The following is a 16,994-nucleotide window of genomic DNA, read 5'->3' as shown; positions in this document are numbered from 1 at the left end:
GACATGGTAGACAGAATCAGACTGTTTAAAGTAGCTGAGGAATCAAGAGCAAGGAGCCACAAATAAAAGATTAAATGTAAGGAATTCAGATAGAGGGCAGGATAAAGTTGTTCACTCAGTTACGAGGCTGTGGAATTCATTGCCAGGGTTAGTTATTGAGACAGAAATGATGTCGATATTCAAGATCAGATTGAAGAGGAGGAGGAAGGGTAAATGTAATTAGAAGTATCTGCTAACGCACTAATTGGGCAGAATGGCCTGTTTTTTATGTTGTAACTTCTTTGTCTAACTTCCCTCTCTTCACCGTCTTCAAACACTGTGTCCAATCTTCCTCTTCCCCACATATATTACTTTGGCTATTATTGCCCTTGTGTGTGGAATGTATGACTCCATAAACTAACTCTGACCTATTTGTTCCGAGGACCTTAAGATAAAATTCCTTCCCACCATGATGCCGATCAATCACTGCTGGATTCATTCATCTCACTCCTCCTCCAAACCTGGTGTCCTGCACCTGGGTTTCTCTTTGTGCTTCTCGTGACCGGGGTCAACATAACCTAAATACACTGTAAAGTCTCCAGTCCGGAATGCTTGGGATCAAGTCATTTCAAGATTTCGGTATTTTCTGGATTATAGAATGATGTTAGAATAGCAAACCACAAGTGTGTGAAGAGGAAAATACCATAGAAGTAAATATTTACCACAAACATAAAACAGTGATAAAATATAAAGCAGTAATACATTTTGTTTTACTTTTCAAAATACTGTATCTTGCATGTTTCTGCTTCAAAAGTATAAAACTAAACTGATGCCGGTGACATCAAGGGAATGCTTGGGTCTGCTCAAATAATTTCCAGACAACTGGTATTTCTGAAGAACAAATTTCTAGACTGGAGAGGTTACAGTGTATAAAAAGCCAAGTTACTGATTTAATCATCCAAACCATGAGACTGATAGCAGCTCTAACCTACACAGCTTTTCAAGTCTTTTTGTGATGTGAAGCACTTATCTCCCCACCTCACCAAACAGACTATGGTTGTCAGTAGCCATAGGAACAAGAGGAGGCCATTCAGCCCCTTGATCCTATTCTGCTACTGAATTAGATCATGACTGATTTGTATCTTAACTCCATCTAACCTTTAATACCCTTACCTAACAAAAATCCATCAAGCCTGGTTTTGAAAATTTTCAACTGATTTGCAGGCTTAATAGCTTTTTTAGTGAATTCCAGATTTCCACCCTTTATGCGAAGAAATGCTTCCTGAAATCACACCTGAACAGCCTAGCTCTAATGTTAAACCCTTTCTCAGGGTTCTCCACCAGAAGAAATGGTTTCTCTCTATCTATCTTGCCAACACCTTTAACTATCATGTGTGTGTTTCACACCACCACTAGGTTTGTGTTATGCATTAAGCTTGAAGCATTTCTGAGACAGTAAGCATCAGGTGAGAGTGAAACACAAGTTTGAGAGAGAGAGAGAGAGAGAGAGAAAAAGAGAGAAGCTGTCCTACCTATCAGTGCACCAGTGGAAAGCACCTTGTCAGAGAGTTGTGGTCTGTGCCCCACAGGTCACTAAATTGCTTCAGGCTCAGTCTGCCACTCCCCATTTCCCCCGAAATAACCCATTCTTCAGAAGCATTTTTGCACTAAAATCAGAGTCAGTGACTTCATTAGTTTATTCCAGGAATGCTATAAATTATGGAATATTCTGTGTTCTGTACATTTCCCCAATCCATTTATGATAAAAATAGCTTCACAAACCCACGCAGAACTGCTTCATTGGACGGTTTATAGGAGGTATATTAGGAAAACTACCCTTCAGTCCTCATTAAAGGGATATCCCAGGTTGAAAGACACACTCACACTACTCAGAAACATTACACACACAAATCCACTCAACTATAAATCTACTGTCAAACCTGGTCACGCACATTCATTTGGAGTATCCCTATTTCTTTTACATACTATCTATTGTTAAAAACACTTTTTGTCAGTCGTTTACAGAAATGTACAGAACCACAGGGTTTTCCATTCACAGCGCAGGTACTCCACCACTGAGGAATCTGCTTGAGAAATTCTACTCTAGACCCCTTTCTTCTCCCCATCATTTCCTACCCCTTCAAATGCTCACACCTCCCAGGGAGGAGATGGGCAGGTTTCCTTTCTGTTCCTTCTCATTGCTGACAGCTACAAACAAATCCCTTCAACAGCTTTGTGGAAGTGACCCTGAATCTTGCAGACCAGGTTTCCTGGGCTGTTCCAGGGCAGGTTAAGAAATGAGCCCAGGGACAGGCGCACAGCAATGTGCCTGGGGGGACCCCTGGAAAATGCTTTCTGTGGGATCTTATTGTTCAACATTAGCTCCCTGGTCTTCATATACCCTAGGATCCACCCTTTGCCTGCAGCAAGGATCCAATCACTTCCTGCAGTGTTAGCTTTCTAAGGCAGGGAAAAGTTATGAGGTTAAAAGAGCAACAGTTGCATGTGACTTGGAGAAATGCAACAACTGGGAGGCTCAATCTTCCTTTCCTGCAAAAAAAAACCCTTTATATAAACAGTTCTAAATCCAAATAAAACAGTTCACACTAAAATAAAAGCAGTCCCTGGGGTCCCACAGACAGATATCTGTCTCCGGTGCACATTCAGTCTGGCCCAGTAGTCGAGACGGAAGCGTGAATCAGTTCACCTATGGCTTTCGCCTCATCCTGAGGTGGCGACTCTTCCCCATTCTGTCCCTTGGAGGTGGTCTCCGGTGAAATACTGTGCAGCCCCTCCAACAGCGTGCAGCCTGGGTGGTTCTTTTTGAAGTGCTGGTTTAAAATGGCCTGGAACGGAAAGCTCTTGCCACACACGTGGCAGTGGAAGGGCTTGTTCCCGGTGTGCTTGCGGATGTGATACTCCAACTGGTCCTTGCGGGTGTACTTTTTCCCGCAGATCCGGCACACAAAGGGTGTTATGCCCATGTGCAGCCGCATGTGGCGGTCCAGGCTTCCCTTCTGGTTAAAAGACTTGCCACAGTACAGGCACGTCAGCCGGGGGTTGTAGCGGTACCAGCGCTCAGCCACCTCTTGGTCCCGCAAGTATTCTTCATAGCCACTGACGCCAAATAGGGGAGCCTCGTCAGTCTGAAAGGGAACATAATGTCAGATTAGAAGTTGTGTAAGGAAAGGGTTAATCAGACCATCCTGAATCTGCCAGTGTTAGAATTCTATTGAGCTCTCTCTATACTAATAACCTTCAGCTTTTTTTTAAAAGAAAGACAGACTCATATTTCTCTTAACACGTTTCACAACCTCAAGTCGTTCCAAAGCGCTCTGCAGCCAATGCAGTCCCTCAGGGCACTCTCACTCCTTTGTTAATGTAAAAAGCAACAGTGCTCAATCATTGCAATCTGATGGCATTGTTTCTCTCAATGCAGTACATTGTAATCCCTATGGCCTGATTGGTGTGGGCAGTGATGTGTTTATTGTTCTTGTTACTATGTACCTGCTCAGCCAGCCCTATTTTTTTTGCTCCTTTTGGAGAAATCGGTTTGTATGTACAGTATTTAGTTCTGGTTCATTACTGCAGTGCACCCTACTGATCGCCTGCCCGGCTCTGGTCTCCCATGGCGACCATTTCCAGACTGGCCAAAGACTGTGCGCAGCACCCACGACATCAGTGGGGTCGCCAAGACTAACCACTTGCAGCTGTGGTGCAGTCCAAACAATGACTCACATTGTCGAGGAGTGTCTGCTGACTAAACTTGAAGGCGGTCTTAAAGAAATCCATCCAGCCACTGAAAAGGCTCTGAGATTATGCACATGCTAAATAAATAACTACAGTGCAGACATGGCATTCCAGGGTTTTTTTGGGAAATAGGCAACTCCAGGTGGAGAAACTATTGCCCATGAAGAGAGAAGGCATAAGACAAACTCCTCCCACATAACCTACCACCAGAGATTCCATCTTCAGGAACTTACTGAAAGGAGATTCAAGACTTTTGGGCTTTAAGCATTTGTTGTATCTTAGCTTCTGTATATGATTTTGTCTATAAATAAATCCTACCAAGTAATTTAGCCTGCAGGCATTGGCCTAATGGTGGGTTATCCTCCACTTTCAAAGGTTATGAGAAGATGGTAGGCATCTCATATTCTGTAATAAGTTATTTAACCTGATCAAAAGTTGTTAAACATGGTGTACTAAAAAGTACAGGCTAGTGAATAAATATTGAGTTTTCAATTCAAGGGTCCGCTTACAGAAACTATAGTCTAGCAATGAATACAAGAACAAATGTTGTGTAGGAAAGCACGAACTGTAATGTGCTATTAACGATGCGTGCACACGGATAGTTTGGTTCAAGTGAAGATGCAAATATTTTGCTGGATGCCAGTAAGAAAGATGCAATCACGTGTCTGTTTTGGGGAGGAATGGAGGAGAGGGGATGGCCAGACAGCAAGACAGAAGTGGGCCTGTCCGCTCTGGAAGGAAGATAATCTTACATTTCCTTTCAGGTCAGTTCAGTACCTATGGAAGAAGCTGGCAGAATCACTGGTCAAATACGTTCTTTGACAAATAGGCAGCATAAATAAGGGACAAAATAAACTTTTAAAGAATTACAGAACCTGTTGACATTTTAAATGAACTTCCCCATCTGCTGTTAGAGGAGAGGGTAAATGTATATGTTCCTGCTTATAATTTACTAACTCAAATTACTGGAGTTCACTTGAATATCAGGTATCACAGATTTGTTCAGTAAATAGTAACACGCTGATGAAAAGTCATCGACCTGAAACATTAACTCTGTTTTTCTCTCCAGGTGCTGCCCGGCCTGCTGAGCATTTCCAGCATGTTCTGTTTTTAATTTCTGATTTCCAGCATCTGCAGTATTTTAGTTTTCGCACAGTAATTAAGCATACACTTAAAAGAAGTACTTACAATCAAACCTTGCAAGCTTAATCAGAGGATTCAAATGCATTACAGTTTTGAGCTTGGTATGTATTACAGATTGATCAGACCCAAATCATACCCCAAGCATCTGTTCCAAAATCAACTTTTCATACCTTTTTATTAACTCATTCTGTGAGACAATCCACACAATTTTTGCTTTATCTAATACAACTCCATATAAGTGGAAAATTATGAGCCTGTCCCTTATCAAAAACTTTCAATTCAGCTTCCACTCAGCTCCTGTCCTCATTACAGGCTTGGTCCAACATGGACAAAAGCTGAACTCCTGAGGTCAGGCGAAAGTGACTACCCTTGACATCAAGGCAGCATTTGACTGAGTGTGGCATCAAGGAGCCCTAACAAAACTGGAGTCAATGGGAATCGGTGAAAAACTCTCTGCTTGTTGGAGTCACACCTAACACAAAGGAAGATGGTTGTGGTTGCTGGTGGTCAGTCATCTCAAAACTCCAGGACATCACTGCAGGAGCTCCTCAGTGGAGTGATCTAGGCCCAACCATCTTCAGCTACTTCATCAATACTTCTTCCACTATAAGGTGAAAAGTGGAGATGTTTGCTGATAATTACAGATTGTTCATCACCATTTGCGACTCCTCAGATACTGATGCAGTCTGTGCTATATGCAGCAAGACCTGGACAACATTTAGACTTGGACTGATAAGTGGCAAAAAAAAGGTTCAGGCCACACAAGTGCCTTGATCATCTCCAACAAAAAAGAATCTAACCATCCCCCCTTGACGTTCAGTACTACCATAGCTGAATCCCCTACTAACAACATCCTGGGCAGGGGGGGTGGGGTTACCATTCACCAGAAACTGAACCGGATCAGCCATAGAAATACTGTGGCTACAAGAGCAGGTCAGAGGCTGGGAATTCACCAGCAAGTAACTGACCTCTTGACTCTGTCCACCTGTCCACCATCTACAAGACACAAATCAGGAGTGTGATGGAATACTCTCCACTTGCCTGGATGAGTGCAGCTCCAACAAGAAGCTTGACACCATCCAGGACAAAGCAGCCTGCTAGATCGGCACCCCATTCACCATCTTAAACAGTCACTCCCTCCACCACCAACGCACAATGGTAGCAATGCGTACCATTTATAAGAGGCACTGCAGGAACTCACCTAGGCTCCTTCGACAGTACCTTCCAAACACGCACCACCTAGAAGGACAAGGGCAGCAGATGCATGGGAACACCACCACCTGCAAATTCTCCTCCAAGCCACTCAACATCCTGACTTGGAACTACATCACGTTCCTTCGCTGTCGCTAGATAAAAATCCTGGAACTCCCTCCCTAACAGCACTGTGGGTGTACCTACACCACGGCCTTCAGCAGTCTCAAGGCAGCAGCTCACCACCACCTTCTCAAGGGCAAATAGGATGGGGAAGAAACACTGGCCTGGCCAGTGATGCCCACATCCTGAGAAAGAATTTTTTCCCCCATAGGTCTCAGCTTCGTGAAATTATTCATTTCACTCTTATTGCGTTTCTACTAACTGAAGCAAAAGTCTATAGCATTTCATACTCTGCTTCTGTTAGCTTATTAAAGTTATCTGAAATACCGGCATCAAAATATCTTTGAATTAGGTGTACTGCCGACTAACTAAACCACTGCATCAGTCTTTAATCAACAGGTCACTTCTTCTAAACTGACTTATAGTTCCTTACACACGACTTGAGCACATATTTTCCCAGTGCACTACCGAGGGAATGCTGCACTGATGCAGCCACCGTCTTTCAGTTGAGATGTTAAATTGAGGCCTGTCTACCCTTCCAGCCGTATGTAAAAGATCCCACGGCAGTATTCGATATTTACCCCTCAACCAACTTCATTAAAACAGATTATCTGCCATTATCTCATTGCTTGTGTGGGAGCTTGCTATGCGCAATTTGGCTGCCATGTTTCTTACAATAGAATGCAGTTCAATAAGCACTTAATTGGCTGTAGGACACTCTGGGACGTCCTGGGAGGTCATGAAAGAAAGGCACTGCATCAATGCAAGAAAAGAGGAGAACAGGGGAACAATTGGGCTCAGCAGCATCTGCAGCAAGCACGTACTCACTTCTGAGGTGAAATGTGCCAGATCCTAGATTGATAAAGGGGTTAGTGTGTTCACAGCTTAATGTCTGCCAGCAAGCAGCAGACAAATCATGATGTCAAGCAGTGTGCAAAGCTGATTTGCTGCCAACATTACCATTTTGGAGCTTCATGCTCCAGCCTACTCCCTATCTTCATGTTGAACAGCTGAACGTGCTATTAAATGACATGACTACCTCCCATCAGCACTACTTAAAAGGATTATTAACTATTTACAAGTTAGTTGATGGTTAATTTCTTCTGGTTGTTGCTACTATTTGATGAGTTTTGGGTACTTTCTATAGTTGGTTAGAGTTTCATGAATACACAGGAAATGGTCTGGTAGGTGCCCTGTACAAATTAGTTGCTGCCAGATATGGGTTCACGAGGCTTTCCTCTTGGCATCGAGCTTGATTTGGAGATTGAGAGAAGGGGCGGGGTGGGTGAGAAGGGTTCTCGGTGAGAGGTGATATCTGCTCAGGAACTTCAGGAAGCTATTCTCATACTTGAACTTCATCGACACCAACATTTGAGATATCTGGGATTCAAGGACAACTGCTATAGCCATGACTCTACCCTCAGAGGAGGACAAGGACTGTATTGCCAAGGTGACTTGGGGTCTGAATGTATGTGTCTGGTTCCTTCTCTGCTGGAGATATTAGGAACATGTCGCTGTGTGTAGGGTACTGCTGCATAAGGGAGGTCAGTTATAGTCACTGAGACTTTTTATAGAGAGAGAGAGGGAGACTCTGCCAGAGAGAAGCTGGTGGAGCGAGCACGAAGACTTGCAAGGATTGTAGACTTCCCCATGGTTCAAGGTGCCAATGAGTGCACACATGTTTCTTTGTATGCACCTCATGTAAACTCTGCCATGTACCTGAACCAAAAGGAATTCCACTGAGTGGTTGGTGCTTGTGCTGCAATGGAAACTGAGACATCAACCATCAGATGCTACAGCACGAATGAGTTGATGGGAGTTGACCACTCTTTGCATGCGGTTCCAAGCTCTGTGTAAAACCCTGTGCCAAATTGGTGCTGGATTTCTCTCAGCTCCATGATAGTGAATGCTTTCACTCTGGCAGGCTTCCCACTGCACCAAGCATTTAACAGTGTACACCCATTAGTCTTTTCTGTATCCTGGCATATCGAAGACCATTTTTCTGAGTCCTCTACAGTGTATGACCTCATCCTTTTGGCTGCAATGCACTTGTGCGCAGTATCTCACCATGTACAGATGCAGCATTTAAGCTCTCTAACTTTCACATTGTATCAGTATCTGAGCTGGTGACTGTAACTGAAATCCAGTGACGATGTGACTTCTTCATTGTCTTCCTGATGAAATGTCATCACATTTTTACTTCTCTTTAGCTCTGAAGAAAAGTCATACAGACTCAAAACGTTAACTCTGTCTTTCTCTCCACAAATGCTGTTAGTTTTTCCAGCATTTTCTGTTTTTGTTGGAAATATTGCATTTGGTTCCCTCATCCAAGTAATTTACATATATTGTGAATAGCTGGGGTCCAAGCACTGATCCCTGTGGTACCCCACTAGTCACCGCCTGGCCACCTGGAAAAAGACCCATTTATTCCCAGTCTCTGTTTTCGGTCTGTCAACCAATTACTACTAACCAATATTACCCCCATTCCCATGTGCTTTAATTTTGCCCACTAGCCTCTTATGTGGGAACTTATCAAAAGCCTTCTTGAGATCCAAATACACCACATCCACTGGTTCTCCCTTAACTATTCTACTAGTTACATCCTCAAAGAACACCACTAGATTAGATAAATTGATTTCCCTTTCATAATTGCATGCTGACTTTGTCTAAGCCCGTTAATGCTTTCCAAGTGTTCTGTTACCATGTCTTTTATAATAGACTCTAGCATTTTTCCCACTCCTGATGTTAGGCTAACTGGTCTGTAATTCTGTTTTTTCTCTCCCTCCTTTTTTTAAACAGTGGGGTTTAGGCTGCAGCTCTTGGGTATTTAAAATGATAAAGGGACAAGGGGTGGATTGTGTTGAGGGGAGAGGAGAAAGGTGTGCATGCATGTTTACACCATTTGCAGTTTGTAAATCAGAAGGGATTAAGGGATGAAGGGAAAGTGAGATGTGGGAAGGAGGATTAGTTATATGGATATCCTCAATGATTTCAACCCCACTGGTGGCCATGTCCTCTTTGATGATCTTTTCCACAATGGTCAGCTCTGACTCCTCCATGCAGGCAAGATAATGCAGGCATACCTGTCCCCTTCAGTTAGCTTTTTCTGCCTCTGGTTATGTGCCACGCTTTCCTGCAAGAAAGAGGAAATTGTGTCAGCGAGTGTTGTGCAGTCTGCTTGGGAGGTGTGGCTGTCATGGTTGAATAGCTGCCTGTATGCAAACTGTGAAATGTGGGCGTGAAACTTGCAACAATGCAAACTGGGTGAGGTGAGGTATATCAATGTTAGGTTTGAGTCCCGATAGATAGAGATTAGTTTTAGGTGAATATTGAGTCGTGGTGAACTGAGCAGTGGTTGAAGCTTGTGGTGCAGTTGGCGAGATGTTGCATTTGAAGGTGCATTCACTAACCATGGCCACTTGTGTGAGATCATTCAACTTCCTACAGCACCACATCTAGAGCCTCTGGGCCAGACTGCTGCCTCTGGGCCAGACTGCTGCCTCTGGGCCAGACTGCTGCCTCTGGGCCAGACTGCTGCCTCTGGGCCAGACTGCTGCCTCTGGGCCAGACTGCTGCCTCTGGTCTCCAGGACTAACTGTTTCTATTGCCTTCTCATCATGTGTCTTTAGGGCCTCCTACCTTCCTGGGAACCCAGAACATCTCTGCTCTCCTTTCTACCTCCTCCATGCTCTGGTTACCTGCTCTCTGGCACAATCAGCCATTCCACAATCTTTTCTAGGTCAGATTCAATTGGAGAATGAGATCCATTACCTACCCTAGCCACAATGCTCCTCATTTTTAAGAGGTGAAAGTTAGTTTTAAGAGCTGGTAGGTTGGCCCTGTGCTAATGCAGGCAACTCAAGAATAGTACTGGGGGCATTGGTTGCATGCAGAATTCATTAAAATGTGCAGGCAGCACAAGGTTGTGGCCAGCATTCCACTTAACTGGGGCGAGTTTAGCACTTTTCGATCATAATGCCCGTTTTTGGAGGTTAACTAATTTAACCCCGGTTCGACTCTGACATCCTCCCCTCCCTCCAGAACTGCAAAATGGTACCCCTTGCCACCCGCCTCCACATTCAACATTCAATGCCATTTCCGCCACCTTCTGCAAGACACTGCCACCAAACACATCTTCCCCTCCCCTGTCCTTTCAGCATTCCAAAGAGACCATTCCCTCTACGATCCCCTGGTCCACTTCTCAATCGACCCAACACCCCTTCCACTTCCCAAGCAAGTGTAGGAGATGCAACACCTGCTCCTTATACCTCCCCACCTCCAACCATCTAAGGTGCCAAACATTCCTTTCGGGGGAAAGAGTGAACTCTTATGTATTTCTTTCAGTTTAGTATACTGTATTCACTACTCACTAAGCAGTCTCCTCCAAATTGAGGAGACCAAACAAAGATTGGGTGACTGCTTTGAGGAACAAGCTTGATCCCTGAGCCTGTCATTTTAACTCATGGCCCACACCCACTCTGGCCTTCCTGTCCTTGGCCTTTTACACTGCTCTAATGACAGTATCTCATCTATTGATTAGGCACTTTACAACCTTACGGACTCAACATTGATTTCTCAGATCAGAACCACAGCTCCCATTTTTTGGTTTGTTTTTGGATGGCGTCTGTGGGCAATGCTTCTGCCTTTCTCATTTACACCTCCTCTAGACACAACTTTAATCTCTTTACTTATCCCATTACCATCGCCTTTTGCCTTGCACCATCATCCCTTTTATCATTTAATCTCTCCTGTCTCCCACCCTGTCACAGACCTCCCCTTTTGCTCTTTCCTCCCTCCCACTGTTTCTGTACTTTAACTTTTTGCAGTTCTGATGAAATATCATGGACTCAAAATGTTAACTCTGTTTCTCTCTCCACAAATGCTGCCAGACCTGCTGAGTTTTTCCAGCACATTCTGTTTTTATTTATTCCTATACCATTCAGTTAAAACAGAATGAACTCTCGATGAGTCAAATCCCAGGGAAACCGCCTTCAAATTGAGGGTAAACAGAGCTTTGTGATAGCTGGGGAGACAACACTTTGCCACATGAATGCATCTCCATGTTAATCATTATGCCTAAAAATGCTTCGCACACTTAAAACTGTTTTAGGTTCTGTTTTTCAGATTCAAAACCTGAGTAAAAACCCAGTAAGAGTTAAAAAAATCTTTATTCCACTTCACAGAATTTTAACGGCACAGAGGGAGGCCATTCGGCCCATCGTGTCTGCACTGGCTCTCCAAATGAGCATTATGACCTAGTGCCATTGCCCTGTCTTTTCCCTGTACCCCTGCACATTGTTTTTATTCAAATAATCATCTAATGCCCTCTTGAATGCCTCGATTGAACCTAACTCCACCACACTTCCAGGCGGCGCATTCCAGACTTGAACAACTCGCTGTGTGAAAAAGTTTTTTTTCACATCACATTTGCTTCTTTTGCAAATCACTTTCAATCTATGCCCTCTCATTCTTTTACAAGCAGGAACAGCTTCTCCCTATCTACTCTGTCCAGCTCCCTCATGATTTTGAACATCTCCATCAACCTCCTCTTAGCCTTCTTCTCCCCAAGGAGAACGTCCCAACCTCACCAATCTATCCTCATTGCTGAAGTTTCTCATCCCTGGAACCATTCTTGTAAACCTCTTCTGCACACTCTCCAATGTGTTCACATCCTTCCTATAGTGTGGCGCCCAGAACTGTACACAATACTCCAGCTGAGGTCTAACGAGTGTCTTATATAAATTCAGCATAACCTCCTTGCTCTTGTACTCTATGCTCCCATTAATAAAGCTCAGAATACTATGTGTTTTATTAACTGCTCTCTCTACCTGTCCTGCTGCCTTCAATGATTGATGCACATATATACCCAGGCCTTTCTGCTCCTGCATCCCCTTCAAAATGTCACCCCTTATTTTATATTGCCTGTCCATGTTCTTCCCACCAAAATGCATCGCCCCACTCTTCTCCACATTGAACTTCATCTGCCACCTATCTGTCCACTCCACCAACTTGTCTGTGTCCTTTTGAAGTTCTACACCGTCCTCCTCACAGTTCACAACACTCCCAAGCTTCGTATCATCCGCAAACTTTGAAACTGTACCCTGCACACCAAGATCTAGATCATTAATATATAACAAGAAAAGCAAGGGTCCCACTACCGACCACTGGGTTATGAACTACTTGTTCATACTTTACAATATAAAGGCCCTCATAAAACGCCAGGGTTTGGCCTTGAAGAAGGCCGGGATTTAGCACCACAAGAACTCTGTAGTTTTTTTTGATTAGCGTGCTGTTTTTTGGATGTGTGCAATAGAGTCCACCATGTTGTCAATGCAATTGAACCTGTTTTCTGTGTTTTCATGCTGCAGTTTGAAAATCTTGAGAGCATCTCCACAGCCTTCATGGCATCAGCCAGGGAAACAAGTGGTGTTGGTCTTCGGAATATTCAAGGTCATCAGCTTCCATGGCTGAAGAACACACTGTATTTATGATGGCATCATTTGTCACTTCCATCATGCATTATGCTGCATCGTCCGCCTCCGCGCAAGTTTCCACGGTTGTCTCTGTCAGGAATCTCCATAACAGTCTCCCGAGGCGAGCGAAGTGTGCCTCGCCGTTGGGTTGGTTGGCATCACAATGCTCTTCCTCATCCGTGATCTGTTTGAACCCAGCGCGGTTGAAGCAGTTTGAGATTGTGGCTTCCTTCACCATCTTCCACACCTTTGTCAGCATCAACATGGCCTCTAGTACAGTGGGATTGTAGTCCGGCTTCTTACCGATGGCCTCGTTAAGCTGAGAAATCAGCTCCCATCAGTAATCGCGATTGATTAGTTGGCACTTGGCTGTGATGTTGGGGAGGCAAGAACATCAGCTTGATGCTTTTCTGGCCAGTGATGTCGGGGTGTGTGAGGCAGTTGCCTGTAATGATGACAATCTTCCTTTTCTTTTACATTTGGCATGTTTTATCCACTTTCCTGATCCGCGTCTCAAAATTGCTGGAGGTCTTTCAGGTGATTTTATTTGCATAAGTAGTGTCGTGACTTTCGCAAAGCACTGTGGCTTCTTGCACTTTCTTATCATGAGAAGCGGCAGATTTTTGGTGCCATCCATGTTGGTGCACACCATTGCAATGATGTGTTCCTTGCCCAGCTTTCCATCATTAATGTTTAAGGAGGACACGTGTAAAAAAGAATGGTCTGGCAAATGACAGTAAAACAGCCCGGTTTCATCCGTGTTAAAAAGATCTCTTTGTGCATACTTGTCTAAGACACGGACGAGACTGTTCTGGACACAATCATCTGTTATCGTTGTCATAACTACCGCTTACCGCGCGGAAGATGATGCTGTACCTTGTTTTGAATCAGTCCAGCCATCCATCGCAGACGAACTCCACATATTCCAGCTCCTTTGCCAGGATGACTCCCCTTTCCTGCAGGATTGGATCGGAGATTAGCACGTTTTCTGCTCAGGCTGCTTGAGCCACGTTAGCAGAGCTTCTTCGACGTTGAGATAGTCAGCTGTTCTCCTTTTTGTTGACCTATTCCAAGATGTTCTAATTGGCTTTCAGAATGGTGGACAAACTTGATGGCAGAATTTCCCACTCTTTCATGATGTCCACTTTCGGCCTCACGCTATGGTTTTCCACTTGCTCCATCACCTTCATCTTCTCTCTGATTGGCAGCACTTTTAACTTTCTCCCAGGTTTCACAGTACTCGCAGCACGCTTTGCAAGTCACTTCATGGAGAAATTTGAACACGCTCAAGTCTAACCACTCCACTCTGATTGGTCAGTGTGGTCACATGACACCTGATTTCAGCATTATTTCCTCTTGTCCTCTTGTCGGTGCCAAACAAAAGCTCGGACTAGGCCAACCAGGCTCTTCTCTGCTGCTCAATGGTCATGCAAACTGGTCTAAACATTGCACAGATATGATATTGATAGCAGTAATATAAATGCAGTGATAATGAAGGTGGCAGACTCAAGCTGAACAGGATAATCTACTGCAGGATTGGAATATACTCGAGAATCAGGCAGATGGATGTCAGATGAAAATCAAGAGGGAGAAACTCAAAGTGCTTCACATGAAACATGGAAAAATTTACAGCACAGGAGGCCATTCATCCCATCACACAGAAAACAAAATCCAGGAAGGGACTATTATTTAAATGGAAAGAAAATAATTTCTATGGAAATTGAGAGAGATGTGGAGGGTTCTTCAAATGGCAAATTATTGCAGCAGTCCTTTGACAGCAGTGAAGAAAGCAAAACAGATGCTGTGATGTATTATAGACTTGATATCGAGTTGAAACACTAAGGTAATCATACCACGTTATAAATCATTGGTGTGTCAGCACTTACAATACTGTGTACATTCCTGGTCACCTTATTACGGGAGGGATCTTGTAGCTATTGAAAGGATAAAGATAGCAACCAGAACAATGTAGGGGAAGGGGGAATTGGATGGCCAATAATGGTAATGTAAACTGGGCATTTTCTCACTGGAAAAGAGGAAGTTGAAAGGTGAGATGATTGCTAGATCACATCACTAGATAAATGGACTGGATATAGTTGACCATGACAAGTTCTCTCACCTTGTCCAAACATCAGAACCAGAGGACACAGCCTGCACTTGAAGAGGGCTAAACTCAAATCAAATCTGTGGAAACATTGGAGGGATTTTCACACGGGTCAGAGGACTGGATTGGGTATGGGTGGGTGGGGGTTAAACGTACAAAGAGTCCATCGGGAAGCTGCCTCCAACCCGCCGACTTTCAGTGAGCAGCAAACCAGCTCCCAGGAGGTGGGATGGTTTTTTAAATACAGTGCAGCTGCAGGTTTCATTGTGGCAAGGTTGAGGTCTTCCTCCTGTTCCCACTCCCCCCCAGGTTATCCTACCATTAGACCATCTTAATACTCACCCAACCCCTTGGGGTCAGACTGCCCCGCCTCCGGAGATTGGACCAGCTTCAGGATCGGACCCCTTCTTCACCATGGGGGTGAGGGTTCAGACCCACATGGTCCTGTGGCCTCCTTCTGAGTGCCCCTTGCCTGACTCCAAGGCAAGCCCATCAATGAGGCTGACTTTCCAGTGGGCAATCAGCATGCCGTGGAGTTAAAACCCAGAGAGCCAGCGTGTCCTGCATGCTACTGGGCCCCCTCTGTAAAAACTCACATTACTTCAGTGAACAAATGTTCAATCTATGGAACAGCCGTCCTTGGCGAATGTGGTTAGTGCTGATTCATTCAGATATTGATGAGATTTCTTTCAGGAAAAATTCTGGACTCCAGTACGTGAATAACTTGGGACATGACACAGAATCATAGAAAGTTTATGGCACAGAAAGACCCATGGTCGGCCCATGGTGTCTGCGCCGGCCAAAAAACGAGCCACCCAGCCTAATCCCACTTTGCAGCATCTGGTCCGTAGCCCTGCAGGTTACAGGAACAGGTGACTGTGAACCCATGGTTCTCGAGCTCTGCAGATAGCTGAGTCTGTTGTAGACTGATAGAGAGAGATGGATTATTGTGATTAGTCAACAACTCCATTATTGTAACATCATGCAGCTGTCTGGATGGCAGAAGGGAAATTAGCTGGACCCTTTTCTCATTGAACAGTTCCTAAAACATAGCACATGCTGGGTACAAAACACTGTGAGGCAATCAGCAACTAACACACTAGCAGCACAACATGGTACTGACACCAAAAAGGACCACATCTCTGTCAGATACCCACTGCCTACATCCTGGCCTCAGTGGGGTTGTCCTACAATTTGGGAAACCCAAGCAAAAGATGTAGAGTGGGGTGGGGGGGAAATCAGAAACAAAAGTTTCAAAATAAAAACCCCGAGAGTGGGATGGAGGCAGTTAATTACATTGAGACAGGCACGATTGTTTCACCATCACAGACGGAGAATACCTGCGAGTTGGGCTGTTTCCGCTCCTCATTTTTACCCGGTGACTCACTCCTTGCTCTGTGGCGCTCAGGCACTGTACAAACGACGCTGCCAGATGGGCTAAACCTGATGAGCAAACACAGCAATAATGGACAGTTTAGTCAGTGCCAATACTAGGGGGCACATGGACAGGACACTGAGACCAAAGACTGATGCTTGTGATTTACACCGGTGAAAGCATATTGTTAAATATCCAGTGTTCTCACTGGAAAGGAAAAATTAGACACAGTGTTATTGGTGCAATAATTAACCAATACTGCCCTTGGCATTGCTTAGAGTGAGTTGTGTTGTTTTACATGCATCTTTAAGGCTGCAAGTTGCAATTGCTGTGCTTTACTCACATCAGTTGTGTATTGATTGGCAGACCCTTGTTTAATTGGAGAGAGATTCACTCCTCTTAACCCGCAGTTTATTCATTGGAGTTACAGATAACTCAAGATTGTAAGTAAGTTCCCAGGAGTAGATGCCACTCTTTCCAATTTTTCAATCATGAATAACAAGGTGGTAGACATATTTAAAATTCGCAGGTCACGAACACATCACATCAGCCCCAGCGTACAGCAGAAAACAGAGTGGAACAGCACAAGAGGTGGCCATTCAGCCCATTCTGTGCACGCTGACTCTTTGAAAGAGCTCTCTTACATAGCCCTGCAAATTTTTCCTTTCCAAGTATATATGCAATTCCCTTTTCAAAGTTATTATTGCATCTGTTAGCACCACCCTTTGAAGCAATGCTTTCCAGATCATTTCCATTTGCTGCATAAAAATAATTTTCATCACCCCCTGGTTCTTTTACAAACCACCTTTATTTAAGAAGTGTTTGTTTGAGAACAGCACCCTCAGATTACAAGTCG

At 44.3% G+C, this 16,994-nt stretch overlaps 1 protein-coding gene across 1 annotated transcript in view; it reads right to left on the bottom strand.

The window, feature by feature from the left end:
• Positions 1–407: 407 nt before the first annotated feature.
• Positions 408–16,994, bottom strand: part of zbtb37 (zinc finger and BTB domain containing 37) — a 79,162-nt gene continuing 62,575 nt past the window's right edge. The window contains exons 4-5 of the mRNA XM_078534978.1: positions 16,104–16,206; positions 408–3,125 (exon numbers count right to left, since the gene is read on the bottom strand). Coding sequence (XP_078391104.1) covers positions 2,643–3,125; positions 16,104–16,206 — 586 coding nt within the window. The 3' untranslated portion in view covers positions 408–2,642. The remainder of the gene's footprint in view (positions 3,126–16,103; positions 16,207–16,994) is intronic.

This window comes from Cetorhinus maximus, unplaced genomic scaffold (genome assembly GCF_964194155.1).
Source record: "Cetorhinus maximus unplaced genomic scaffold, sCetMax3.hap1.1 HAP1_SCAFFOLD_182, whole genome shotgun sequence".
NCBI lineage: Eukaryota > Metazoa > Chordata > Chondrichthyes > Lamniformes > Cetorhinidae > Cetorhinus > Cetorhinus maximus.
Note: the sequence above shows the minus strand (reverse complement) of the source record. Positions and strands in the feature narration are given on the sequence as shown.